The 26,247-nt window shown below is 40.3% G+C and overlaps 3 protein-coding genes across 3 annotated transcripts; 1 reads left to right on the forward strand and 2 right to left on the reverse strand.

Moving 5' to 3' along the window:
- Nucleotides 1–1,968: 1,968 nt before the first annotated feature.
- On the forward strand, nt 1,969–9,490 carry cilp (cartilage intermediate layer protein, nucleotide pyrophosphohydrolase). The gene is made up of 9 exons (XM_068580553.1): nt 1,969–2,047; nt 3,106–3,261; nt 3,671–3,724; nt 3,815–4,084; nt 4,914–5,093; nt 5,179–5,484; nt 5,641–5,749; nt 6,232–6,380; nt 6,520–9,490. Exons 2-9 carry the CDS (start codon nt 3,195–3,197, stop codon nt 8,874–8,876), a joined length of 3,492 nt encoding a protein of 1,163 aa, XP_068436654.1. The 5' UTR covers nt 1,969–2,047; nt 3,106–3,194; the 3' UTR covers nt 8,877–9,490.
- On the reverse strand, nt 9,167–15,130 carry eif3jb (eukaryotic translation initiation factor 3, subunit Jb). Its single transcript, XM_068580564.1, has 8 exons — nt 14,992–15,130; nt 14,755–14,843; nt 12,627–12,684; nt 12,384–12,490; nt 12,168–12,264; nt 10,901–11,071; nt 10,699–10,772; nt 9,167–10,352 (listed from the first exon to the last, which is right to left on the reverse strand). Exons 1-8 carry the CDS (start codon nt 15,002–15,004, stop codon nt 10,224–10,226), a joined length of 738 nt encoding a protein of 245 aa, XP_068436665.1. The 5' UTR covers nt 15,005–15,130; the 3' UTR covers nt 9,167–10,223.
- A 262-nt stretch (nt 15,131–15,392) lies between these two features.
- On the reverse strand, nt 15,393–17,985 carry strc1 (stereocilin 1). Its single transcript, XM_068577495.1, has 3 exons — nt 17,934–17,985; nt 17,564–17,714; nt 15,393–16,109 (listed from the first exon to the last, which is right to left on the reverse strand). The coding sequence occupies exons 1-3, from the start codon at nt 17,955–17,957 to the stop codon at nt 16,003–16,005; spliced, it is 282 nt and encodes a 93-aa protein (XP_068433596.1). The 5' UTR covers nt 17,958–17,985; the 3' UTR covers nt 15,393–16,002.
- Between the last annotated feature and the right edge of the window lie 8,262 nt (nt 17,986–26,247).

The raw sequence follows: 26,247 nt of genomic DNA on the forward strand, positions 1-26,247 counted from the left end.
TGGAAGAAAATCATTCAGATTCGAGGATACTGCCAAGACTTTTAAAAGTCCACATGTTTCACTTTCGGGGAAGGACATCATTTTTCATTGTACAAGAATTACATTGACGATGAAAGATACTGCTTCTATTACCAAGAGAGGTTTTTTCATTGAGGATGGAATTGGTTTGGACCACAGAGAGTCCCATAAGAGCAAAATCTCAGGAGATGCATCCAAACGCTTGCAGATTGTTGTTAATATATGACTGAGAGAGCTCAGAGAGATTCGTTCCACATACTGAATGCAGTCATTTGTCACCGTCAGATTCAAACCTATTAACATTTAGATACTGTTAATCTTCACTTGAATGTCGTGGAACAAGTACTCAGATATTTTTTACGCAAGTAAAAGAAGAGTAGAAATACTCTGTTACAAGTCCTGTATTTAAGATTGTACTCAAGTAAAAAAGTAATGGCATCAAGAAGTACTAAAAGTACCAAAAGTAGCCCCTTTAAGAATAATGTATTGTATAGGTTTTCAATTATTAAAACATTGTGTGCACTACTCTAATATTGCAACTGGTTACGGCTCTAATACAAAATTATATTAACACTACAATGAATACATTCAATATACAAAAAGTACAATATTTACCTCTGAACTGTAGTTAAGGTATAAAGTCAACTAGAATAGTAAATTATAAGTACCTCAAAGTAAGAACTTAGATGTAGTTTGTTACTGTCCATCATTAATTGAATAACAAAAATGTCATCTGTGGGTTGAGACAATTAAATTACGTTTTTATTAAGTTTGTCTATTTTAAACTCATTTGGTGTAATTCCACTTGGATGTGTTGAAATCAGATGTCAGAATCAGAAAGAAGGTGTGTCCTCCCCTGTTGCTCTGTGTCCAATCTCTGACCTCTCTCACTTTCCTGTCATCACCTCTTCACGTCATCACCCACCCCATGTTTCCTTCTTGTTTAAAGAAAGAGATGAAGTCTTTTGAGGAGCTCACTAAACTGCTTAAGAATGCATATCTATAATGAATTCAAAAAGACTTGGAAGCAGAATATAAATCTGTTGCAATTAAAACATCAGGACCAAAGTTAACTAAACTCACTGAACTGTGTCAGTGAAAACATTTGTACTTGCATGACTTCTCAACAGACATGTAATGTGAATACAGCTGTAGAAGTCAATGCTCTTCTTCTCGAGTACTACAAATAATGAGTGTAGCGAGGGTGTATAAGAAACATTTCCCAGGAGGATTGCTTTGATGCTTTCCTCCTGATTTCAGATACACCTATTTCCTCACTCTTCACCAAAGCAAGCCACCCCTGCTGTGGGAACAGTAATTGCTGAGTAGGAAGTGAGGTGATGCTTGTTGAACAGAAATGTTTTCCCCCCTGAGAACCCTGTCTTTATGTCAAGAGTCAAGAATACAGGTACGATATAGTTTATACCTCAGTCATTTGTCCCCTGACCGAAAGAAGACTAAGGACCGCGGTACAGAGGCATGTTATGGTGTTCCTCGGTTTGGTCTTTTTTGAATTGAAATTGACAGGATGAGGTCAGCTAATGAATAATGTGTGGAAAAACAACAGATATTGACAACTTTACAGGATCTCTGACAGAAATGACTGACAAAAATGTATTTTTAGAAACTGATGCTCCACATCCTGCTCATTAATGCATCACTAATAATAACCAGTAATACAGTATAATTATGTAAATGGCCAATCTGCTAATACTAACATTTGTTACTCCGACCCTGTGACTCCTCTTCTTGTATACAAAGCACTATCTAATAACTATTGGGTGTCATGGTTGTACAACAGAGATTAGTTATAAGAATAAGAGTGTAATCAAAAGACACGGTGGAACACTGTCAAAAGAGGAGGGAGGAGTGCTGGTGGCAGAGAGGTATAAATGAGACAGTGAAGGAGAAAGCTGAACTAGAGTGAAGAACAGAGCAGGAGAGAGATGTGTGAGAGAAATATAAATATAGGGAAAGAGTAAAGAAGGACATTTCTACACAAATATCTGAAGCCAGACTCAACAAAAAGGTAAGAAAGAAACAGATAAATAAACCAATGAATGTGTCCGTATTAATCTTACGTGAACTTGAAATGCGTATTTATATGATTTAAACAATTTATGCAAGTGAAGACTTTAGTAAGATTGCAGAGCCTGTCATTTGAATAGTTTTGTAATGTGAAAGATTTAGTAAAAATTCATACATCTTTACTTCAGATTGGTAACTTACACGCCTAATAATAGACTTTGCTGTAATTACTATTGCGTGTAACCCAGGCTGCCCAATCCTAATATACTTTCTGTTCGTTCAATTTAAAAGCAGAGGTGACTAATTAGTCTGTTTTGTGGGGTTTTGCCAGTGAATTTATTTTTGATGTTTTTCATTTAAACTGTACAAAAGCAAACCGTGTGGGGGGAGAGGAGGAGGGTGGGGGGCTTTGGACTGTTTGGACAAACACTTAATGTCTGACTGCTGCTAAAATACAGAATGAATGATAGTTTTTCTTAAAAATATATGTTGTCTAAATGTTTTTTTTAAAAATCTATTTGCACTCTTCATTATTTGCACTATTATTATTATTATTATTATTATTATTAGTAGTAGTAGTAGTAGTAGTAGTAGTAGTAGTAGTAGTAGTAGTAGTAGTAGTAGTAGTAGTATCTGTTTGCACTTTATATGTTGGACAGGAGAGAAACTTGTTTCAACTCCACTGTATGTTTGTCACATGCTGAGAAATTAACAATAAAGCTGTTTCGTTAGTGGATGCAGTTTCAGTGTCCAGTAACAAATGGTGATGACTAACACAGATGTGTAATCTGAGTAGGGGGTTTCTGTCCTACAGAATTGTTTTGATCAACCAAATAGACAAAGATCACAGAATCTATCTCGAAAGAAACATTTTAGTTTCAGATTTAACTATTTTCATTCACTTTTGTTAAGTTAAACATTAAAACTCAGTTGAAGAAAGTTGCTTTTTATAACTAATACTGTCTAATTGTGTTGTGTAAGGGGTGTGTTGAACAAGTAAATGCAACATTAAACCTTGTTTTTTGTTATATTTCACAATATTCTTTTTCCACCCATGAGGCTCTGCCGCTGGACTCGTCTTTGGAGTTTGCGGTGTGAAACTCTTTGAGAGGTGAAAGTTCAAGGTTTCGACATAGCGGTGCGTGAGAATGGCAGTGAGGCCTCTTCTTCTTCTCACTTTGGGAATCACCACAGCCACTGTTGTTACAGCTCAAGGTGGGTCAGTCACCAATACACACACAGAACCAGAGGCGGACTGGCCATAGGGGATACCAAGGAAATCCCCGGTGGGCCGACGGTGTTGGGGCCGGTCTATCTCCATCACCATCGCCCTCCTTCTGACTACATTCTGTGCTTCACAGAACACGTTAAAATTACTCTAAAACCAAAAGTCAAGAGCTCACTGACTGAGTTTTATACTACTTCTCGCAATCTGTATTTACACTCATGGTTTCAACACTCAGCATGCAGCACTATCATCGCAATCTGTATTCACACTCAGAGCTTTATACAACTAACTCATTTTGGAGAGTGCTTTGAACAGATGTCACTGCAGTGCACAGTACAACAATCATGTGAGATACAGGAAAGGAATTGGTCACACGTTTGTATTTATTTCTTGCAGAATCATGGAAAAGAGACAACAAAGATTCATCCCCTTCTGTGTCCCACTCCAATGGTAACTTTTATTCCCAATGTGTTTAATATGTCAACTATAAGGCATTTTTTCTGGTGTTTGAGTCACGCTCCTAACAGGTTTTCTGTCCAGACATCTATGAGTGGACCACATGGTTTAATGTCGACCACCCCGGAGGCCGTGGCGACTATGAGCAGCTGGAGGCCATTCGCTTCTATTACCGTGCCCGAGTGTGTGAGACTCCCAGGGCAATCGAAGCCAGAACCACTGAATGGGTACCAGCCCGTGAAACTGGCGAGACGGTCCATGCAGATCCCACTATCGGCTTCTGGTGCCTCAATGAGGAGCAGGGTCCTGAACGCAACTGCTCCAACTACGCAGTCCGTTTCCTCTGTCCCAAAGGTTTGAGCTCATAATACCTTTAATATCTCAAAAGTCTCAATGTAACAGCAAAGCCCTACACTCTGGGGCAAATTCAAAAAAGGATTAAGCGTTTATTGTGCTAAACCTGTGCAAATAAGACAAAAAGAACAATTGCAATTCTCAAAGCACCAAGAAAATGCACCTCTAACTGCAGCGTAAGCAAGCAGATGTGTCTGTGCTGTTGCCACATATTTAAATAAGATAATAGGCGTGTATCGAAAGCAGATTTGCATACATTACTCCCGGCTTAATTTTGCAGGTGCCGCGAACAGATTTGCGTACGTCACTTCCGCTAATTGGTTAACGTAAGTGTTTCATTTGATACAGCGCTTATCAGCGACAGAGTGCACTACCGATGTTAGTGCACTGCATTGCAGTGCACTGTATTGCAGTGTACTTCATTAAGTATTCGGTAATAGACCGAATGGATCCGCATGAATAGCTACAAGCAGTTACAGTGAATTTATTTATTTTGTGACTTAAGTGCTCACGGGGTGTATACTCAATTTTTTGGCAGCTGCATGAACTGCATCCCAAATGGAAAAAAGGCACACAAAAAAGACTCAAATTACACTCAATGAATGTGTTTGCACTGTAATATCATGAGCACAATATCTTTTGTAAATCAGACGGGGCTGATAGCTGTTGCAAATTATGTGCAATTTGTGGTAATATCAGCGGCCACAATCCATTCTTTGTGAATTGTGCTGTGTCTTGTCTATCAAAACTTTGCTGGCAATCTAGTACAAATAAGAAGCATCCTTCTTCTCAGTTGACTATTCGACTGTCATTTGCACTTTTCCAACAGATAACATTGTGAACGTTCAGGGTAACTGGGGTCTGTGGTCAGACTGGAACCCATGCCCTGCCCTCTGTGGTCAGGTGGGGGTCCAACTACGCTCCAGAAACTGTGAGTCATTCTCTATGCCTTGCAGTGGACCTAAAGTGGAAGCGATAGCATGCAGTGGACCTGAGTGCCACAAAATAGGTGAGCTAGCGATTCTCTATATATTTTCAAATCTGGGAGACCGAGAATTCATAAAATGGCTAAGTTGTTCAATGCTACTCTTTAGATTGCACCCGGCAGTGTGTGATGGGGAAGATAAATGCCGAGTGTGACGCATGCATGTGTGAGGAACACATCCTTCTGGGTTCTGTTCGTGGTGCGGGGGGTCTCACTGCTGAAGGGGCTACTATCCTTCGCTCTGGCAAGCTCCTTACCCTTACCGACCACAACGGGCATTTCCGCATCCCCGGTATCTGCCCTGATGGCAACACTACCCTGACAGTCAACCTGAAGGGTCACGCCCCCCTCAGTGTTGTTGTGCCCCACAGTGCTGAACGTACCTTTGTTGTCAGTGTCCAGCTGAAAAGAACAGGTACAGTGGATATCTGTAGATTTACACCCACATATTTCAATGCAGTGAATCAAAAAATTTTGTTTTTAAGTGCATGTTATTGACAAGTTTGTCCAACATGTAAGGAAACTAATAGTATAATTATTGTTTGTTTTATCTCTGATTGTGATTTGTCAGAGAAACTCCATGTGCTGGGCAACCCTGAGAGCAAGGTCAGGAGGAAAGGACAAACTGCTGCCTTCTGCTGCAAAGTGGCAGGAACACCACAACCAGACATGTACCAATGGTAGGACTTATAGACCACAAATGTTTTTAAGTCAGACACAGGGCTGGAGTCAAGACAAGTCAGAGTCTTGAAGTGCAGAGCATATCGAGTCCTGTTCAGGACCATAATAGGCAATCGTGTCTGTCTAATGCTGGGGTAGTGATAAAGGCGTTGGAATGGACAGAAATAATTTTTCAACAAACAATATGCACCTGTCTTCAAACTACTCAATGCATATAATTAACTTTGAGGACCATAACATGTTTCTACAATACTACTACATATTTTCTTCTCAAATGGGGATGAGAAAAATCAGGCAGTGTTCTCTACATCTGAACGCAGCTCAGTTCCCAATAGCTGAGTCCAAGACAAATCTTAGACTTCAACAAAGTGGTCTCGAGACTAGACTTGAGTACTACAGCCTTATATGGATGCATCAAATATATGTAAAGTATAAAATATTCAACAACTTTGCTTCCCTTTTCTTATGTGTGAATCAACAGGTTTCATAACAACAGTCTTATGGAGAAGCACTCTGAGAGCACCTTGGTCCTAAAGAATCTTCACCCTGAGCAGACTGGGGAGTACTACTGCAAAGCAAGTGGTCCCTCTGGGGCTATTAAGACCAAGCCAGCTACACTCAGAGTCTTAGGTGTGTTCTCAGTAAATGTATATCAAATACACAGGGAGGGATATGAACGCACAGACTTTTGTAAGCATTGTTAGAGTAATATAAATCTAAAGGTTCGTATTATGATCAAACTAACTTCAACACTTCATCTCTTACACAGGTAGAGACGAGTATTCATGTAATCCCAAGCCTGAATTCCACCTAATTCGTCTTCCACATGACTGCCACCAAAACATTACTGACTCCTTTTACTACGATGTGGGCAAGTGCCCCTCAAGTACATGTGCTGGACAACTCGACAATGGCATCAGGTGCAAAGACAAAGTGGCTTATTGCTGTGGTGTTAAAAAGATGGAGAAGAGGCAGCTAACATGCCAGGGCTACCAACTGCCCACCATGGTGGTGACTGAGTGCGGCTGCCAGAAATGTGTGGACACCAAGGCCATTGTGCATGGTAGAGCCATTGCTGCAGACAATGGTGAACCAATGAGGTTTGGCCATGTCTTTATGAATGGAGTCCGAATCAGCCGCACAGGCTACAAAGGCACATTCTCCATCCAGGTTCCTACAGACACAAACAGGCTCGTCCTGACTTTTGTAGACAACATGCAGAAATTTATTGACACCACAAAGGTACTTCCATTTAACACCAAAGGAGGGGCTGTTTACCATGAGATCAAACTTCTAAGAAAGAAACTTCCTGTGACCATCAGCCCAACAGAAACCAACACTCTGGAGCTTGGGGAGATAGAGGGTCAGGAGGCAATGGTTCAAATCCAGATTCCTCCCAATTCCTTCTATACCGAGAAAGGAGAAGTCTTCACTGGTAATGTAAATGCTAGCGTAACGTTCCTAGACCCCAGAGACGTCTCCACAGCTGCTGTAGCTCAAAGTGATCTCAACTTTGTAGGAGACGAAGGAGATGCCATGCCGCTTAGAACGTATGGGATGTTCTCAGTTGACTTCAGGGGTGAAGAAAACAACGAGCCGCTGAACGCAGGGGAAGTGAAGGTGTTTCTAGATTCTGCCCAGGTGAAGATGACTGAGCACCTCAATACCATGAAGCTGTGGTCACTGAACCCTGATACTGGCCTATGGGAGGAGGAAGGAAGCCTGCAGGTGGAGAAGAAAAGAAGAGGAAAAAGGGAGGAGAGAACCTTTCTGATTGGTAACATGGAGATCAGAGAGAGACGTCTTTTTAACCTGGACGTCCCAGAGAACCGCCGGTGTTATGTGAAAGTGAGGACCTTCCGTAGTGAACGCTTCATGCCCAGTGAGCAGGTGGAGGGAGTTGTGGTTAGTCTTATAAACATGGAGCCCATAGCTGGCTACTCCTCTAACCCACGTGCTTGGGGTCGTTTTGATAGTGTTGTAACTGGCTCCAGTGGTGCCTGTCTTCCTGCTTTTTGTGACGAACAAAAAGCTGATGCCTACTCTGCATATGTCATGGCCAACCTTGGAGGAGAGGAGCTGGAGGCCGTCTCTTCTGCTCCCAAACTCAATCCCAACTTAATTGGAGTGCCCCAGCCTTTGCTGAGTAAGATGAACTACAGGCGGACTGACCATGAAGACCCGAGACTGAAGGCAACTGCATTCAGCATTAATGTGGCAAAACCAAGTGCCAACACAGCAGAGGAAAGCAATGGGCCAGTGTACACATTTGAGAACTTGAAAGAATGTGAGGAGGCCCCGTTCAGTGCAGCACACTTCCGCTTCTCAAGAGTAGAAGGAGACCGCTATGATTACAACACAGTGCCGTTCAATGAAGATGATCCAATGAGCTGGACAGAGGACTATCTGACCTGGTGGCCCAAGCCCATGGAATACCGGGCCTGTTACATCAAAGTAAAAATCAACAGCCAACATGAGATCAATGTGCGGTCCCGTAACATGGGTGGCACCCACCCGAAGACGGTAGGCCAGCTGTATGGCCTTCGAGATACTCGCAGCATCCGTGACATGGACCAGGCAACTGTTTCAGCTGTGTGCCTGGAGTTCAAGTGCAGTGGTATGCTGTATGACCAGGAGCGTGTGGATCGCACCCTGGTGAAGGTGATTCCACAAGGAAGCTGTAAAAGAGATCAGGTCAACACAATCCTTCAGGAGTATCTGGTCAACCATCTACCGCTCGCCGTCAACAATGACACCAATGAGTTCACCATGCTCGCACCTCTTGACCCCCTGGGCCACAACTACGGAATTTATACAGTGACCGACCAGGATCCCCGCACAGCCAAAGAGATTGCACTCGGACGCTGCTTTGATGGCACTTCTGATGGTACATCTCGTGTTATGAAGAGCAATGAGGGCGTAGCGCTGACGTTCACCTGTGGAGACCGTGAGGCGACAAGCCAGAGTGTGTTTCAGGCCCTGCAGAGTTCTCAAGGTCAAACAGTAACAAGCGTGGTGCGAGAAGGTAAGCAGAACCGGCGCCGCCAGCGGGCCAATGCACCGCGCAGCAGCAGCAGACGAAGCACAAGGAATCCTTCAGGACGGCGCACAAAGGCCCGAAGCTAAAGGACAAAATTGAAGGTGAAGGCTGTGTGGCGACAACATTCAGACCTGCATTGGAGATGACAGAATTAACCTTGTTTCAATATAAACATTTTATATTTACTTTTTCAATTTAAGGGAATATTTAACTAAACAAAGATATCCCTATATCTTGTACTTTTGTCTGTGGCAAATATTTACTTGAAACTGTAAATAGAGTATTTATTACACATGCTTTTAAAATGTATAATCAGGGTGATGTGTTATTGCGTTTAAGTTTCTTTCATTGATGTTTTAAACAAGAACAGAAACAATTTATTTTTGACCAGTGATTTATTAAATTAGATGCTTATAAAACACTGCAGATGCTGTATCTCTTCCACATTGTGTATCCAATTGTCCATATATCATTGAAACTGATCAATTGAAAAAAAGGATAACTACACCCCTTTCAATTAACTGTAGCCCATATGAATGGTAGCAAATCCCATAAGCCCCCGCTCCTCATCACACTTGATACAAGCCTGCAGAAGCAATGATTAGGAGACCAGTCGAAGAAAGTTAATCCACTTGCTTGATCCATTCCTTTTCTGCATTAGTAGAAATCAAATTAGTAAATTCCTTTTTTTTTAATGCACAAAAAATACCTTTAAGTATACTTTGCCCCGTATGTTCAAGGATAGTCCAGAGATGTATCAAGAGAATGGCTATGAAGTTTCAAAGTCACATTTATTATAGCCTAGTTGTCTATACCTTTTACCTTACAGTGAATGTCATGTGCTCTCTGTAAAATTACTACTACTTACATGTAGTCTCAAAAATCAGCCACAACGCAACCCTTCCAGAGATAAAGATGAATAATTGTTCTGAATTTGGCAACCAAAGTTATAGATACTATATACTTTCCTGTAAGAGAACCATCCACAGGTAAGCAATACCAATAAAATATTCATGACATTCTTGTTAAATAATTTGCATAGAACCATGTGTTTCTATGTCCCTTTACTTACAACTGCAATACTGTATCTGCCGTTTTAAAAGAAGCAACATTTAATAAAAAATGAAGCCTTGAAAAATTTAGGCAACAGCAGTTGCATTGTATTCTCCATTGAAGCTGGGTCACCCAACAGATAATGTATGATGTGTGAGAGTCGAGGCTGAATGAGACAGAGAAAAGGCAATTCCATTTGTATGAACATAAAGAGTTGGTGAGACTGGATGCTCCCTGGTATAGTCCCTCAGGTCTTTGAAGCGAAATGAGAGGGCAACACATAGTTCAGATTTTCCAGGATGGCACTGGACAGCATGAGAAGGTACAGCTGCATTTCTGAGGGTTAGGAGGGGTAAAGGGCAGTAGTGATGGGGGCAGTGTCACATGAAGTCCTCATAGTCTTGGGCGTAGCCACCATCGCACTCTGCATAGTCAAGGTCGTCTCTCATCTGTGCTTTCAATCCGCCTCCAGCTACAACCCCTTTCTTCTTCTTCTTGCCTTTGTTTTGCTGCAAAGACAAATAAAATTCCTGTTTATAGAAATTATTTCATACATGATATATTTACAGCAAAATAATTTGATGTGAGAATTCGCTGGTTCAACAAACTGAATTATCAATGTATTCTACTGTTAAATGACTACGTTCAAAATTATAATTGAATTCACAAATATTACTTAAGATTCAGTAGAGAAACCTCATGAATGTTTAAGAACAAACAAGCAGACTGCAATAGCACAGTCTATTTTGACTTTAAAGACACATCCGCCCATCTGTGCTCTGAATAGCACCCCCTTCAGCATATCAACTAAGGATAAGAACTAATATGAGAACATACAAGCAGGCAGTGACTCACTTTTTCTTGTTTCTGTTTTTCACTAAGTAGGGCTGTCAATGAATTACTGACTTTCTTCAAGTCTTCTACTTCCACTGCAAGAGGGCGAAAGAAAACAAGTTATTGGTTAGGCCTGTTTTGATCGAAATGCAAGGTACCGATAATGAATAAGTGTAATGATTAATATTGTTCAGTAAATATAACTGTAAAAGATGCCGCTTACATGAAATACAAAGTTCCCGAAATAATGAATCCAAGAAATTTGAATAATGCACAGATTTTTCCAACGGGATTATCTTTTCTTTCAGCAATTTTTCAAACTCTGTGAAGTCTTCTTTGGAAGATGGACTCATGGCGTCAATCCCAGTGACAGTGTTTGAAGTGCTGCAAATACCTGAAAAAATACAATAAAAATATTCAGTTTTAAGTCTCTTGAAAAAAGGGCATACAGAGTAACAGATGCGCGCACACAAACACAGATAAACACACATTTGGATCATATCCCAGATCAGTCACGAAAAAAGGGCGCAAATATATCTTTTAAAGATCCCTGATCATGTTTTTTTTAATGCAGATAGTAATTGCAATCATTGATAATCCATATTGTTGTTTGATTATAGCAGCTGGTCTAAAACTCTCCAAACTATATTATTGCCACGGTCTCAAAATTCATTTCAACCAAGGTCTGTAAACCAGAGGTCACTAATAGGTGGATTGTGGTCCGAACCTAGACATCATTGTATCGAGACACTGGACCTACAATAATCTGTTTAAAAAGGTAGTGTAAATGGGTCCCAAGTCATCTGTAATATTTATTTTATATTGCTGTGAAAATATCTCTTTCATACAACTGGATTTATTCTAGTTTCTCACCAAAGCTACATTTTACGAGATTACATGTGAACATATCATGATGAAGCTACAATTTGCCTGAAGGCATAATAATGGGACAATTTAAACATAGATTGGTTGTTTACAATGTATTATTATTTAAACATAGATTAGTTGTTCACAATGTATTATTATCAGAGATGGACAACTAGAAAAGCATAAACGCTGATGTCCTGATTGCATATTTTATTAAATATTAGCGGATAATAATAGTCAGTTAAACTTTATTTCAAATTACGGTGGTTAAAGTTAAACTGTTATTAATCTGCGGTTAACATGCGTGTTGAAATGCAAAGGGCGGAATCGTACTGATCGCGCATCAACTATGGTCCGTTACGCCACTAATAAATAAATATATTAAACCTTTGTTGTTTGTTACTAGTGTTTACACGATGCAACAGCAAATGGACCTGGATGAGCGAGAATGTACAACCTTAAATCAAAGCAGCAAAAGGCCTAATCTAGAGTTCTAGCAAACACTGACAGGTTGATTTTTCAATTGCAGAAAAACACGCTCAGTATGCATCTTTCTCAATGTTTTTTAATAAATAAAAATAAAAACTCTTCCTCAATTTACCTGAAGTGAGTTAATGTCTTACCAAAAGCATCTTTTGCGAGCTCCAAGTCAGCTTCTTCCTGTAATTTCTTCACCCTCCTTTTCTCTTCAAGTTGTTCTTCAGGTGTGAGCTCTTCTTCCTGTCATAAAAGATGTCACAAAGTAAAAATTTAAACATACAATAGATACAGTTTGTGAATAATACAATACTGAAATGGTTTCAAGGGGGAAAAAATAAACACAAATTTAACCAACTCACATCTTCCAACTCTTTCTTCTTCAGCTCCTCTTGTTTCCTTGCCAGGTTCTCTCTCTCTTTGATCTTCTCACTCAGCTTTTTCTTTTCAGAAACTTTTGTCTCTAACGCTTAAAATAATAGAAATAAAAAAAATGTGAATTTATTTGCAGTAAAGGCATACAACTTTGTTAAATATTGACATACAATGCTATCCAATGCATGACGTTCTTCTGAAACAGCCAGAAATCCAAAACATATATCTACCCTTTTTCTTCAGCGCTGCCCTTTTCTCTTTTTCTTCATCCTCATCATCCCAATTATCCTGTGAATAAAAATGTGGGATAGTTGCCATTTTATTGTTCAGGTAACATAGGTAAACTGCAAAAAAAAAATATATATATTTACAGACAATGATAAATAAGTAAACTTTTCAAACATAACGCACAAGCATTAAATGACTTCCACAACCACACACTTAAACAAAACCAGATAAATAGCAAAACAAAAAAACACCATAAAAAGCATCGTAATAATCCGAGCGGTGACTGATGAGGAGCTCAGACAGGTTAATAATCTAAATTAATGCAACTACTGATGTTTTCTTGTTGTTTTAGTTGTATATGCTACACTAAAAAAATTCTCCTTGGAGATTAATAAAGTACTTTTCATTCATTCATTCATTCATTACTCTAGGTACAGTCCATCAGCATCTAAGCAAGAACCATATGCAAAGCTAAGAAGGTCTAGGTGCATCCAGACCATAAGAAATCTACTTATTCTACTTTAATCAAGAACAGAGTACAAATCCAGCTACAATTAGCTAATGCCACAAGTCCATGCTGTCAGATGTCATGTTCAACCAGAATAAATTTAGACAATATTCAAATGAATAATTACTAATGTTTCCCAAATTGTAACATGTGCATATGTAAAGACCAACTGGTCAGTAATAAACAGAAAGCAATTTGCATATATCTTCTATATTGTGATAGTAGGGGAGTAACAAATATGTGGATTGGTGTTAAAGCATTCTGTACAGATCTTTCAGTTTGGTATATGCCATCCTTTCTGTGCACACATGTAACACAAACACCTGTTCAGTCAGTCACACACACACACACACACACACACACACACACTTCCTCCAGAAAGTTTTGACAGCACACTAGTTACTGTTCGCTGTAGAACACGAGATCATTTAGCCCGATGTGAAGGGTGAGTCTGCAGATTCCGACTGTGCCAAAGTAACGTATGCCTGCAGAGTATCACTTTGTACATGTGACCACACTCTAACTGAATGATTTTAATCTGTATTGTCTATAATTGAGTGCTGCAACAATTAGAGTTAACATTTGAATTATATTTAGCTGTTGATTATGTCCCGTATAAACAAGCACAAGCTACAGCCCAGCTCAGGAATTGTCACCAGATTATTATGATGAGATGATAGCAGAATCAGAAATACTGTACGTGAATTATTTTCTAAATAAAACGTTATTTTCTTATGTTTTAGTTGTATATGCTACACTAAAAAACCCCAACCTAAATAACTTATCTTTGCTAAGACATAAACTCATTGCCTCAATGAGCGTTGAAAAGCAAATAGTTATATATGAGCATATTGTAATTAACTTAGAACAATACTTTTAAAACAACTCTCTTACAAATTAGTGTACCACAGATTTGACTATGAAGGACATGAACTCATCCGTTTCTTTGATTTTGAGCACCATACGAGACAGAAAACTAAACAATTGAGGCCTCTGCCAGCATTTTCCCTGAGTCAATATCAGAAGTTTCTAGACCTTCACCATGTCAACATTTAGCTAATAACCACTTGCTCCACAGTATCGACTGCGCACTAGTTTCCTCCTACACGTCTGTTGTTACTCTGGAAAGTTCTAGGCCTCATTCTTGGCTTGAGTTGAGTCATCAACCCATCTGATGATTTCATCCGGTTGTGGCTAAAGTTTGTTAGCAAGCCAAGGCCGCATCATGTTAAAGGTTAGCTTCAAGCTACGTTGTCCACAATCACACCGGCTATCCAGCAATCACATTGTTGATTGTACGATTCTAAATTAAAGTAAACTACTCGAGCACCCAGAAGATTCCGTGTAATCCATAACAAGCTGGCATTGACATTCACAGTGATAGCGGTCTATTGCATCAGTTGAAAACGTTAGCTAACACGTTAGCTAGCTCTGGTGGAGTTACTCCAGGCTGCCAGTAAGAGCCACATGAGTTAGCTTGATGCTAGCTGGCGGCGAACACGGCCGCCAGAATTGACACACTCGGATCCCAAAGGTTAGCTCGACATCAACCGAGTCCGGCTAACAGCTGGTATAACTGTCACCCCGACACGCGGAGACATTAGACGGAGCGTTTAACTCACCTTAACGTCGTCCTCGTCGTCTTCGCCTTCCCATTTGTCCATCGATGCCGCCTTTTTATTCGGCTCCTCCGGCTCGAAGGTTTCAGCGTCTGTAAAAGCGACAACATGAAATTTGTTAGGCCGATCCACATCTAACAGCTGAGTTTGAACAGAAACGGAGCGTTAAGGCTCGTGAAACAATGACTGCGTGAAGCGCCTGGTGTACAGATAGCGAGCCTTCCTAACTTAGTTTCTCACCCCAGTCCGCCATGTTGGCTGTGTTGGTTATGTTTGACAGGCTCTCTGTAAAGTTAGTGCTGCAGCCCGTTGGCCACGTTTAGAAACGGCTCCCACCTTCTGGACGTCACTCTGCGCGCCTCTCTCGTGTCATGGCTTCCCCGAGATAACGTTACTTTAGGCGACGTGACACCGGCGTGAGAGCCTGGATATCTTTATTTAATTAAATTTCCGCAAAACATGATCTGGGCATTAAGTATTTAAATTGTGTATGTCCACATAGTTTATTATATGACATGTTTATCAAAAATGAACAGAGTCAGTCAGAGGCAGATTGGTTAAGTTTAATAATTTAGATCTACACCAGAACGTGTGCACAACACTACAAAACGCACAGCAAAGCCAGACTGAAGTTGACCGACACTAGCACAATCAGGTTTCATTGAGTATTATGTACCCGTTATCAATTCAACATAATTCACAATAGATAAATAAATCTAGGGAACAATACTACTCTTACTGACAAAAATGTGATATAAGTTTATAGAGTTTCACATATAACTTTGTATGTTTCCATCACAACTTTGATGTTCTTATCATAACCGTCTCATAACTACATTTAAATATGTTATGTGTTTGGGTTGCTTTTCCGGGTATGGTGTCACATCCCAGAGAAGGGGCAGTATGGATTCACACAGGTTTATCAAAAAATAAATAAATAAGCAAAATATGTAAGTATGAAAATAAATATGAGAGTTAACTTGATGTATTTATTCTTTGTGTTGTACTGCAATAATGTATTTTCTCCAATATTTTGAATTCAACGAGACATTTAGTTGCTTCAGTGCTGAATGTTGATATGTGTATATAGGTATCAGTTGCACAGTATAAATTACAATCTTATGAAATACACGTTATAGAAATCCTGAAGTACTGCTTATTTCAAAGAGGTATGGTATTGCACAGATAAATGAGATCATCTTGGTTATGTGGTAGCAAAGGTGCTTCCCGATCCAACAGGGGTGAGTGGGGTCATGTGCCAGGGCAGATAAGGGCAGGGCAGGGCAGTAGCAGCAGCATCAGCAGTCCCAGTATGAGACACAGAGGACTGTGGCTCAGGGCCAGCCCCAGTGACTTCCCTACAGGAACACAGGGAAACCAATACAAATGTATTGCAAAACAATGTCAGTTATATCTCTTTTTATATCATAAGAAAAAACACTTTTGAACAAACTTCAGAATATTCAAATACTTCTTCTTGGAGTTGGTCAGTTAGAGGTACATTTCTGTTATGGCCATGAAATAAATGGAGGAATACTTATCCCCATTGAATCTGTTTCTTATTATCTCAAAAGAAAATCACATCATTATATAAGAAGTTCAAAAGTCTCAAGTAAAGTAATCATAGCATCACTCACACCTTGGACATAACCAGTACCAACTCCTCCCCTCTGGTAGGCGCTACAGAGGACTGTATGCCCCAAAACAACCAGACACCAGAACAGCTTACAGTATCAGAAACAAATCTGTGTGAAATAATCCTGGAGATATACACATATATATACACATACATACATACATACATACATACATACATACATACATACATACATACATACATACATACATACATACATACAGACATACATACAGACATACATACATACTAAATTATATATACATCCACCTACCTCAGATACACAAAGTATCCTGTGACAATCTTTCCATATTTATTTAAGTATCGTTGTACTCTGCATTGTTGCACTTTTAACTCAATTTTATTGTGGTTGTGTTTAATGTTCACATATATACATTGTATATATATATATTTATATGTGTACATAGTAGTTCAATGTTTATGCTTACCTTTGTTTATTTGTCTATTTCTGTGTATGAACATTGAGAGCAACGGGGGAAAAAAGGAGTCAAATTACTTCTATGTAGACGCATACATGGTCAATGAAGCTAATTCTGAGTCTGATATGTTATTGTTTTTTTTAAATACTATATCATTTAGTCTATAAAACAGTTACATTTAATTTGGAAATAATTATGATGCATAAAAAGCATCCTTTTCTTCCATAGCGCATCTCTATTCCACACTACAAAGGTTTTCTGTATAAATAAATACATTCAAACTTAAAATGTAAAATTCATTGCCCCTTTGTGTAGGATCTGGCTTTGGTGACTGAGGACAAATGATATAAAAGGACATACTGACAGCTGCTAAAAAAAGAAAGAAAGAAAAACAAATTGCTGATGATGGATCATCGGCTACAGGATGATCTCAAAAAAAAAAAAAAAATCATTTTCTAACATCTTAGTTGGAGGGATGTCTGTGAGTTCTCATCTTGTATGATTTCCATTAAGCTCAAACCCTAAGTGCTCTAATTCAAGTATACTAATGTCAAAGACACTATATTAATAAGATTTGTATATGACATACTGTTATAGTATTAGGATGGAATTGGGACACCAATTCAGTTTGAGCAATCATGTTTACCAGATAAAGTAAAAAAATAAGCTTCCAAAAATTACCACTCTTTAAAATCATAATTGGACAATAAGAGTTTCAAGGATTTAAGTGGTTTACCCCTGGAGTCAACAGCCCTGTCCTCCCACGGTGTTAGCACCATAGCCAGAGCTGTCCTCTGAACATCGGACAGAGCAGAGAGCTGCTCCTTAGTTACTTCAGCACCCTGCTCATAGGAAAACATGCTGATCTGCCGCGGTTGAAACACCACCTTTGAGAAAGTGACAAGACAGACAGACATGCACAAAAAAAAGAGGAGCCGATTGGCAGGGACAAGATGAGAAAACACAAGGAGCTGTTAGAATAAATGCACCTACCGGTAAATTAACACATTTTGGACTGCAAAGGAAGAACTTAATGAACAGCTCTGAAATCCTCTTAAATCACAAGATCTAAACTGTGGATGTTGTTTTATGTAATGTTGACTTACAGCAAGCTTATCAGGCGGTATCATTGAAACAGCCGCAGGTGTGATTCCTTCTATTTGCTCAATCACCAAAGCTGACATAGCCATGTCTGGGAGACCAGCTGTAAAAATAGCAACATGTTTCAAAGAGAGGCACAAAGGTTGCCTGAGTCTAAAACACTGGGATCCAACGATATGAGAGTGACAGAATACGTCTACAGGGTGTCAAGAAAGAAAATAATAATAAGTTGGCTTACATTTAGGGATGTGAGCACATAACATTTGACTGGACCACACAAATAAGAGAGAATTGACACATTTTTCTTGCACAGTGTAATTGAATACACCTGTCCCCATTGCTACAGAATGAAAATAACAAAGTCATAGTTCTATTTTATGCAGAAGTGAAAATATTCAAACCCTCTACAAGCCATACGGAGAAAACTGTGTATGCGTAATACCTGCTAGAACTCCAATCTCAATGAAGATGGCAGTTCCCCATGAATATATGGGTCCAAAAGCAAGACTGTGGGTGAGAAGCCCAACAAGAGCCAGCAGCTGCTCCTCTGAGCAGGACAGCCTCAGCTGACCCAGCCAGAGCACCGCTTTACTGCCGCCACCAGGGAGAGACACAGCAGAGGAGGTGGAGGAGTGAGGGGAAATTACTCTGATTAAATATTGTCAGCAGCAGAGTAGTTCTCAGAAAGCAGCTGTAAAAGAGCCTGCTCACCTGAACTCTACGGCATTGAAAAATGTCATATCTGTGGTTTTAGCGCCACACACGATGTATCCCATCGCCACCAGTGTGCTGGAGTCAAGCTGGCTCGGACTCTGCTTTGTGGAGTTTAATACGCTTGTAAACAGTGCAGAAAGCTGGAATGAAAACAAGAGTTATGATCCAGGTATGCTCTTCGAACATACACGTTTATTAGGGAGCTAATGCAGTCTAATACAACAACCTAAAAACCCTAAAACAACATTATGGCAATACAGCTACGTTTATAAGGACTTTGTTCGGAGCTTTTTAATATATATATATATATATATATATATATATATATATATATATATATATATAAATTAACTGTTGTGACCCAAGCGGCTACCTGTCTGTCGCTCCAGCCTCTGACAGCACCAAGCGCAGCGATGCTGCTTCGCTCAGTCAGTCGAAGGCTGCTCAGCTCCTCTGGTGTCAGCGCTTTCGCTATCCCTCCCAGCTGTGAGATCAACGACTGGGAGAAGGACGAGGCGGGGCCGTACATCTTCTCACATCCAGTAAAGACAGAGCAGACACACAGTATTAAAACCTGGACTGAGGAGGGGAAATCCCACTGTACAGCCTTGAATCAAACACGCCTGGTTGTTAATGGACTGGGGTGGACTGCAGATCTCACCTGTTTGACTTTCTTGAGCACCTGGCTGCTTTGGTAGCGTTCAAGGAACGGGTCATGACCCATCAGCTCCAGACAGTTGGAGAAGGCCAATGAAGACATGCTGGTCAGACTGCTGGAGGTCCAGACAGAGGGAGCTGTTGTATGCAGAATCTCACAAGTAGGGACCATAGGAGGTGCTGGTGAAGGACACAAACAAAAATATCTGACAAGGAGATGTTGTTGACATACAAGATATGACTAATTTCATATATATACTTTATTGGAATAAAAAATAAAATCTGAAACAATAATTTTGACATGATTTCCATATATTAAAGAAATAGTTTGACATAGGACATGAATCATCATTGCATGGCAAGACTCCAGGAAGTAACCAAGAAATAGTTCTTCATATAACCCCTGTATAACCAATTGTGTCGTTTCTACACTTCTGATTTTGTATGGACTAAACCAACATAGAATAATATAATGTGTTAATTGGTGCGCTTTAAAAGGGGCTGCAGGTGGATTTTGTTACCTTTTAGACAAATTCGCCTGTTTCAAGTCTTTGTGCTAAGCTAACCAGCTGCTAGCTGTAGACTTATATTAAATGGACAGATAAGAAATTGATATTGGTTTTCCCATCTAACTGTATATTTGTTACTTTAATACCTGTCTATTTGGTTAATAGCTCTCCTATAACTGCTTTGGTTGGAGTAGGAGAGATGGTATAATTCCCTTAATGTTGAACTATTCCTTTCGAGAGTACCAAGTGTCTTTCTTTATATTTTAGGAACCAGAGTGATACTCACGTGACAAAGGATTGATTGTCAGGAAGCCCAGGAAAAACTGTAGAACAAACTGCTGCTTTTCAAAAAATTTCTGACGCTCATTCTCGGTCGAACAATGGATCCCTACATCTCCCCGTTCCCATCGACGCTGACTCATGAAAAGCTTCTCGATACGCCCCACAGTCATCAACGCCTGTTGGAACACAAACAGCAACACATATGGACACCGAGAGACACACACTGATGGTTTCCGGGAAAACAGGAACTTCCCCACCTGATCCTGACACCTTCTGGACATTTGACACCTGAGGGATTTATTTACACCCTCTGTTAGCTAACCTGCCGGGATCAAGTGACAATCCCAACACCTCACTGTGGATGTCAGTACATCCATTGAATCCGGTACAGGAACTAGTTTTAAATGTTCCTCAGTCGTTGGCGATTACTGTTAATCAATCTCAGGCGCAATTAAGATGTAATACCAAATGACCAAAAGTAGAGCAGAACACTCACAAGAGATATCTCCTGCAGTGTGTTGACAGGCAGGAAGAAGAGAAACCGGTCCACATGACTGAGTGTTGTCTGGCTCCAGTTGTTGACTGGGCTGTGAGGAAACAGAAGAACACTTCATTCATCACCTTGATACAGAAAGCTTGTGATGTATGAAACCCCATGTGTCCCCTCTTCACTGTAATCTTACATATTTCTCTGCATAGGTTGCGGAATCACACACACTCTCACACAGGTAATTTTTTAAAGTTTGCTTAGTCAAATTCACAACAAAAATGCCTACTATTAATGCATTGTAGAACTTCTTGAAATGCAAAAACTAGTGGTACAAATAATTGTTGAGATGTGTGAGACAATTATGATATTCTATACTATTTGATTTTTTTCTGTTTGTTTATTCCATTCTCCAAACGGGGTGCGTTGGAACCGATACCAGCTGACATTGGCAGGTCGCCAGTTTATCGCAGAGCACAAAGAGACAGACTATTCACGCTCACACCTACTAACTGACAAACTCAAACTGGTGTGGTGGTTATACTGCCTCGTTATTTCTTAATTCATTCATTAAGGTATTGTCTCAAACAGTTAAAATATTCAGTTTGAGGTGATGACGTTACCCGAATGTTGTGGGTTCTAGCAGGATACGAGCCACAATTTCCATCTTGCTGCTGCTGTAGCAGAGGCCCTGAAGGAAGTCCAGATTGTCGATGAAGAAGGTACGGTCAAGCTGATGGAAAACTTCATCCACCACAAACGGTGCCATAATGCCCAGTGAACGAAACTCCTCCTCAGTAAACATGCCCGTGTACATGCCCTGCAGAGGAATAGGCCACAAAACACTGATCACACAGCGAATCCAACAAGCTCTCCAGTGCTGGAGATCTCCAGTAAATCTTGTTGTTCTCATACTCAAAATCTATTTTCTTCTTGTTTCTTGGCCTTAAAGAAAAAAAGGAATCGGTATAGCAACACAGTGGGGCTTTACTGACCATTCTCTGCACAATTTTGTCAACCAGTAGCTCCTGTTTTGTTCTCGACAGCAAGAGAAAGTGATGAGGGTCCTGAACAATAATATTCCTCAGAGTGTCTATCATATCTGTGGGTAACTTCTTGATGGTGCTCACCCTGCAAACAAACACATATTTTCATTATATAGTGAATACATACATCTATTCCAGATAATTTCCAAAAAGGAGTGGCCATTTTACCTCCAATATTACTACAACATACCATATTTATATGCCATACTATCTTTTTGTTGTAATAGATCAAATGTGATAAGTACACACATTTGGTTTTTGCCTACATGTAGTGATTTTTTTCATTTTATTTTCATTATAATTTATTAAATATCTGAAAAACACCATACCATATTTATAGTGGAGTGATTAACGCCATCTTCTGACTTACGGCATGGACAGGGCAATCTCAGCTCCAAGATCTTTGAGCAGCTCAAAGAAGAACTCAAACTGATACAGCGCCGCGATCACACAGTTTTTCTGTCCAGAAAAATAAAAACGCACAACAAAGGAAATATATTACATGTATTATAGACAAAAGAAATACATATCTAATAGACAGTTGAATGGCATCAATCAAACAGGCATGCGTACCAGTGAGGTGTGAAGAGGACCAGGCTGCTGTCTGAAGAAGGCCAGGACTCGTCTCACTGAAAAGGGCGAAGAATCCGCACCAAAAAGTTCCTGGAGAACTTTGCAGCTCACACCCTGACCCACTGTTCCCAGACTCCTGATGACAGGAAGAGATTAAAAGAGACTGAAAGAAGGCAGAGCATCTGCTGCCAATAGTGTTCAATACATTTTGGATTGAGACAAGTAGTAAGCACAGAGACACAACTGTATGTATATATATTTATTTATTTATCACAGAAATGAATTGTACTTACAGAAAATTTTGTTCAATTAGGTTTGGATTATTATCAAGCACGTCTTTGAAAATTGCTTTAGCCTGGGAAAGAAAATAGAAACAAGTGTTGTTTTAAGTGTCATGTTGTAACCTGCTGGTTCATTTAGGTTGTGAGCTGTTCACTTTCTCAGTTTTCATGATCAGCGACGAGGGTAATCTGATATAAATAGTGATCGATATGCTTGTTTGTCTTCACAGGAAAGTCCATTCCCAGTGTCAAGGATGATGACATCTTTGTTTTTTGCCTCTCCACTTAATTGAGCAGTTAATCAAGATACTGTCAGACACACCTTCTCATGACAGACAGGCAAAGCATATTAAATCAGAGAAAACAGGAAGAGATCATACCACAAAGTAAAAGTCACAAGCTCAGGTTAGATGCTTTCATGGAATTGAAAGTGAACTAACCAAAGACTCGATGGTCAATTCCACCACTGGGAGACTTTATATATTTGTCTCTGTTACTTCACTTTTCTTTTCCATTATTTGGCTGTTGTTTTTATGGCAAGTTTTGAACATTATTGTCATACAACCGGTCTTTGTTGATGAACAGTGCATACGTTGCTCCTACGTGAACCAGCAAAGACAAATACATTTGACAGCTATTTTTTTTACAGAATAGTGTTAAATAAATTGACACTTTCTAGCTTGTGAGTCTTCTCTGATATTTGACAAAACTAAACAACCTGACAAATGAATCTTGGGCTAAACGGATTATAACTCTGCATGTGCACCCTGTGATGATGCCCAAAATCTGGAACACATTTATTCAAAGTTTGAATAACACGGTTTCTATACTGTATGTTCATGCAAGGTGGGCTGCGTGATACCTGCTGTGTGTTCCAGGGTTTGGTGGATGCAGTGGTGATGTTTTTCACAAGCAGATGAGTCCTGGGCAGGACGCTGTGGAGGGGCGTCCAAAAGAGCATCGGCTCCACATCGTCCAGCCAGTTGGACACTTCTGGGAAGCCCTGGTCAGGAAAGAGGTGCGATAAGGAAACATGTTGCAGTCGCCCTTTTTAGACAAACCCACACAACTCAAAAAGTCTTTGATCAAAATGCTGAAGATCAAACATGAAACCGAGATAAAGTGTAAAGCTTCATTCTTTTAATTGCGTAATATACAGTACCTATTACCTTAAGACTCTTAATGACAGATACCCATTTTGCATTGGCTGTATGTTTATTATGACAATTTAATTAATTTGTTCTTTAACTTTAACAAAGCCAAACATACATCTTAAGTTGACAGAACTTAAAAATTGAGATTTCAATGTGAATGTGTGTCCCTGTTCTTCCAGTGTGTACCCATAGTTTGGTGGATACAGCATTGACTTGTGGCGGGCTGAGGCCTGGTTTGTGTTGGGCCATGGCGGGCAGGGATGACAGCAGCTTGTCTGAAGTGAGCGTCAACAAGGTCTCCGTCTTCATGCCCACAATAAGAGAGCCGAGCTTCTGCAGCTGGCCTGAAGCAGTCAGCTGGGCAGAGGGGAGGAAGGTGTGAGCCTCAGGAAGCAAAACTGCACAGATCATCTCTATACTAAATTCATATTGTGTAATGAGTTTACAAAATAGCTCACGGTGGTAATTGAAGACATCTTGTTTACAATTAGGGAAGCCTGAAAAACAAACAAAAACGACAGAAAAATAATAAAAATGAATTACCTGTAATACAATATGTGGTTGAATTCTACTGAAGTTTTGTGGGGCTTGACATTTTTTTTGCCCACATTACATTGTTGTTATGACGGACCTGCCAAACTACCTGTAGGTTTAAAGAGGTTCATCCTCTCAAGACGCGTTATGACAAGAGAGACAACAGCTGTGAGGCTGAGGTAAAAGTAAAAAGCTCCAGTTCATATGATAGCTGAGGTTGAAGTACAGCTCAGGTCTTTGTCTCATTAGTCATCTCACCTCAGGGGTCATCGCCTGCTTGTCAGCTGTTCCTGAAGCATACAAGCCCTACCAGCTGCCAGGAAACCCAACCATGTACAATACATAGGGACTTATCCAGTGAAAGGGACTGACTAAACTCAAACATTTATTATACACAGGAAACAACTGTGAATGTTAGATGGCAACCGGAATCGCCGTGCATTATAGGTTGAGTATGCTCCTCTACCTGCACAGGACTGAATGGAACAGAGGCAAGGGCAGAGAGGGCATCGAGCAGCTGAGACGGTGTTACATCCTGCAGGAAAGTCAGACCCAGCGAGGGCAGGAGGGGACCAAGCTCTGCCAGTCGATCAGGACTGAGCGAGGACGGGAGCTTCAGTTCTGCGCTGTTCAGTAACACACTAGAAATCTGACAAGGGGTTCAGAAAAGCACGGCATGTATATCATACATAATGCGATTGTAAAATGAAAGCACACATATTACGAAAATATTAGAGAAGCCACAAAGCAACTCATCTGTGTTCCTACCAGATGGCCGGGCAGACTGAGTCCATGTCGACTGCAGTTCATAACAATGTCCCGGATGACGCTGAAGACCTGAGTGCTTTTGTACCTGAGGAGGTCCTTTGGGTCTGCCAGGCATGAGAGATTTCCTAGCCTGAAAATATAGACACCGTTTTAGCAATACACACCTAGGAGCAAATGAGAGGTTTCCTTTAAAGAAATGTAGACATTTTGTGAAGAAACTTAATCATTCATTATAGCATCCAATCAGTTATTGCCAACCTGGTAAAATCCTGAACTGTCAAGTTCCTGTAGGTGCCAATGATGATGTGAGCTACAAACTCCAGCTTTAGAGGAGTGAGGGCGTTTCTCTGCAACACATCTAGCCCGTCCAACAGCTGCGGAGATAAATGAAGACCGAAATGCAGTATTATTATTATTATTATTGGTCAGCAAAATCAGTCTCACCTGTAAAGCTCACAAATTAAACAGTTTCATCTTGTTTATCACGCAAAAGCATAATTGTGGTTGTGTCGGTTTGCGCTAAATGAAGCTATTTAGGATAGCGAATAAATGCATTTTCCAATAGGTAAAAACAATTCCTCTAAAACTTTTGCGTGGTTGAGCACTCAAAGGTCAGTCCCCCCCTTATCTTGAGGTCATTCTTAATTAATGTGTTCCTATCTTCACACAGAGAAAGAAGAGTCTGTCTGTGCTTTCCTCTGATCATTCGTGACAAGCAGCTATATGCTGTGTCCTGAGGCCAATCCAACTGACTGAGTCCTGCCTTCTTGGGTTTCCCAGCCTGGTGTCAGAGCTCAGAGGGCTGTTACCTGAGCAGGTGAGAGGTGTTGGAAGTTGTTGAAGGGCAGGTAGGCGATCAGGTTTCCTGTGTCCCTGATGAGTGACTGATTACCTCTGATGATGAGGGAGCGGGGCATAACTTTGCTATACCAAATGCCAAATGCTCGCCGCTTGTCCGCAGTAATGTGCTCCAAGTGTCTGTTAATGGCCTCCCTCCTAAAAAAGACATTTCAATTTAAAAAAACAAAACAATACCATGCAAGGTGCCACCTGCCCATCAGGACTAACTAACCAGTCACGCATCACAGAAACAGTCTGCAGGGGACAATAGGGGTTAAGTGCCCAAGGACACATCAACATGGGCTAGTGGAGCCGGGGATCAAACCACCGGTCCTTTGATCGAAGAACGATCCTGCTCTTCCTCCGAGTCACAGTTTTCTCCTGTGTCACCCCTTTTTGTTTAAGCTGTACAAAATCCTAAATGTAAGGATGACAATTAGTGGTTGTGGAGGGGTTTGTGTGCTGGAATGTCTG

The sequence above is a fragment of the Clinocottus analis genome, unplaced genomic scaffold (genome assembly GCF_023055335.1).
Source record: "Clinocottus analis isolate CAN_PGR_092001 unplaced genomic scaffold, fCliAna1.0.p SCAF_1, whole genome shotgun sequence".
Lineage (NCBI taxonomy): Eukaryota > Metazoa > Chordata > Actinopteri > Perciformes > Cottidae > Clinocottus > Clinocottus analis.

Coding starts and splice junctions, on each gene's coding strand:
- eif3jb (XM_068580564.1), bottom strand. Junction 10,773..10,900: donor TCGGGAACTTTGTATTTCAT/GTAAGCGGCATC, acceptor GCCCTCTTGCAG/TGGAAGTAGAAGACTTGAAG. Junction 10,353..10,698: donor AAAAACAGAAACAAGAAAAA/GTGAGTCACTGC, acceptor TTGTCTTTGCAG/CAAAACAAAGGCAAGAAGAA.
- cilp (XM_068580553.1), top strand. CDS start 3,195: ATGGCAGTGAGGCCTCTTCTTCTTCTCACTTTGGGAATCACCACAGCC. Junction 3,262..3,670: donor CACTGTTGTTACAGCTCAAG/GTGGGTCAGTCA, acceptor TATTTCTTGCAG/AATCATGGAAAAGAGACAAC. Junction 5,750..6,231: donor CAACCAGACATGTACCAATG/GTAGGACTTATA, acceptor GTGAATCAACAG/GTTTCATAACAACAGTCTTA.
- strc1 (XM_068577495.1), bottom strand. CDS start 17,957: ATGATACCGCCTGATAAGCTTGCT. Junction 17,715..17,933: donor TACCGCCTGATAAGCTTGCT/GTAAGTCAACAT, acceptor ACTTTCTCAAAG/GTGGTGTTTCAACCGCGGCA. Junction 16,110..17,563: donor CAGGGCTGTTGACTCCAGGG/GTAAACCACTTA, acceptor GTGTTCCTGTAG/GGAAGTCACTGGGGCTGGCC.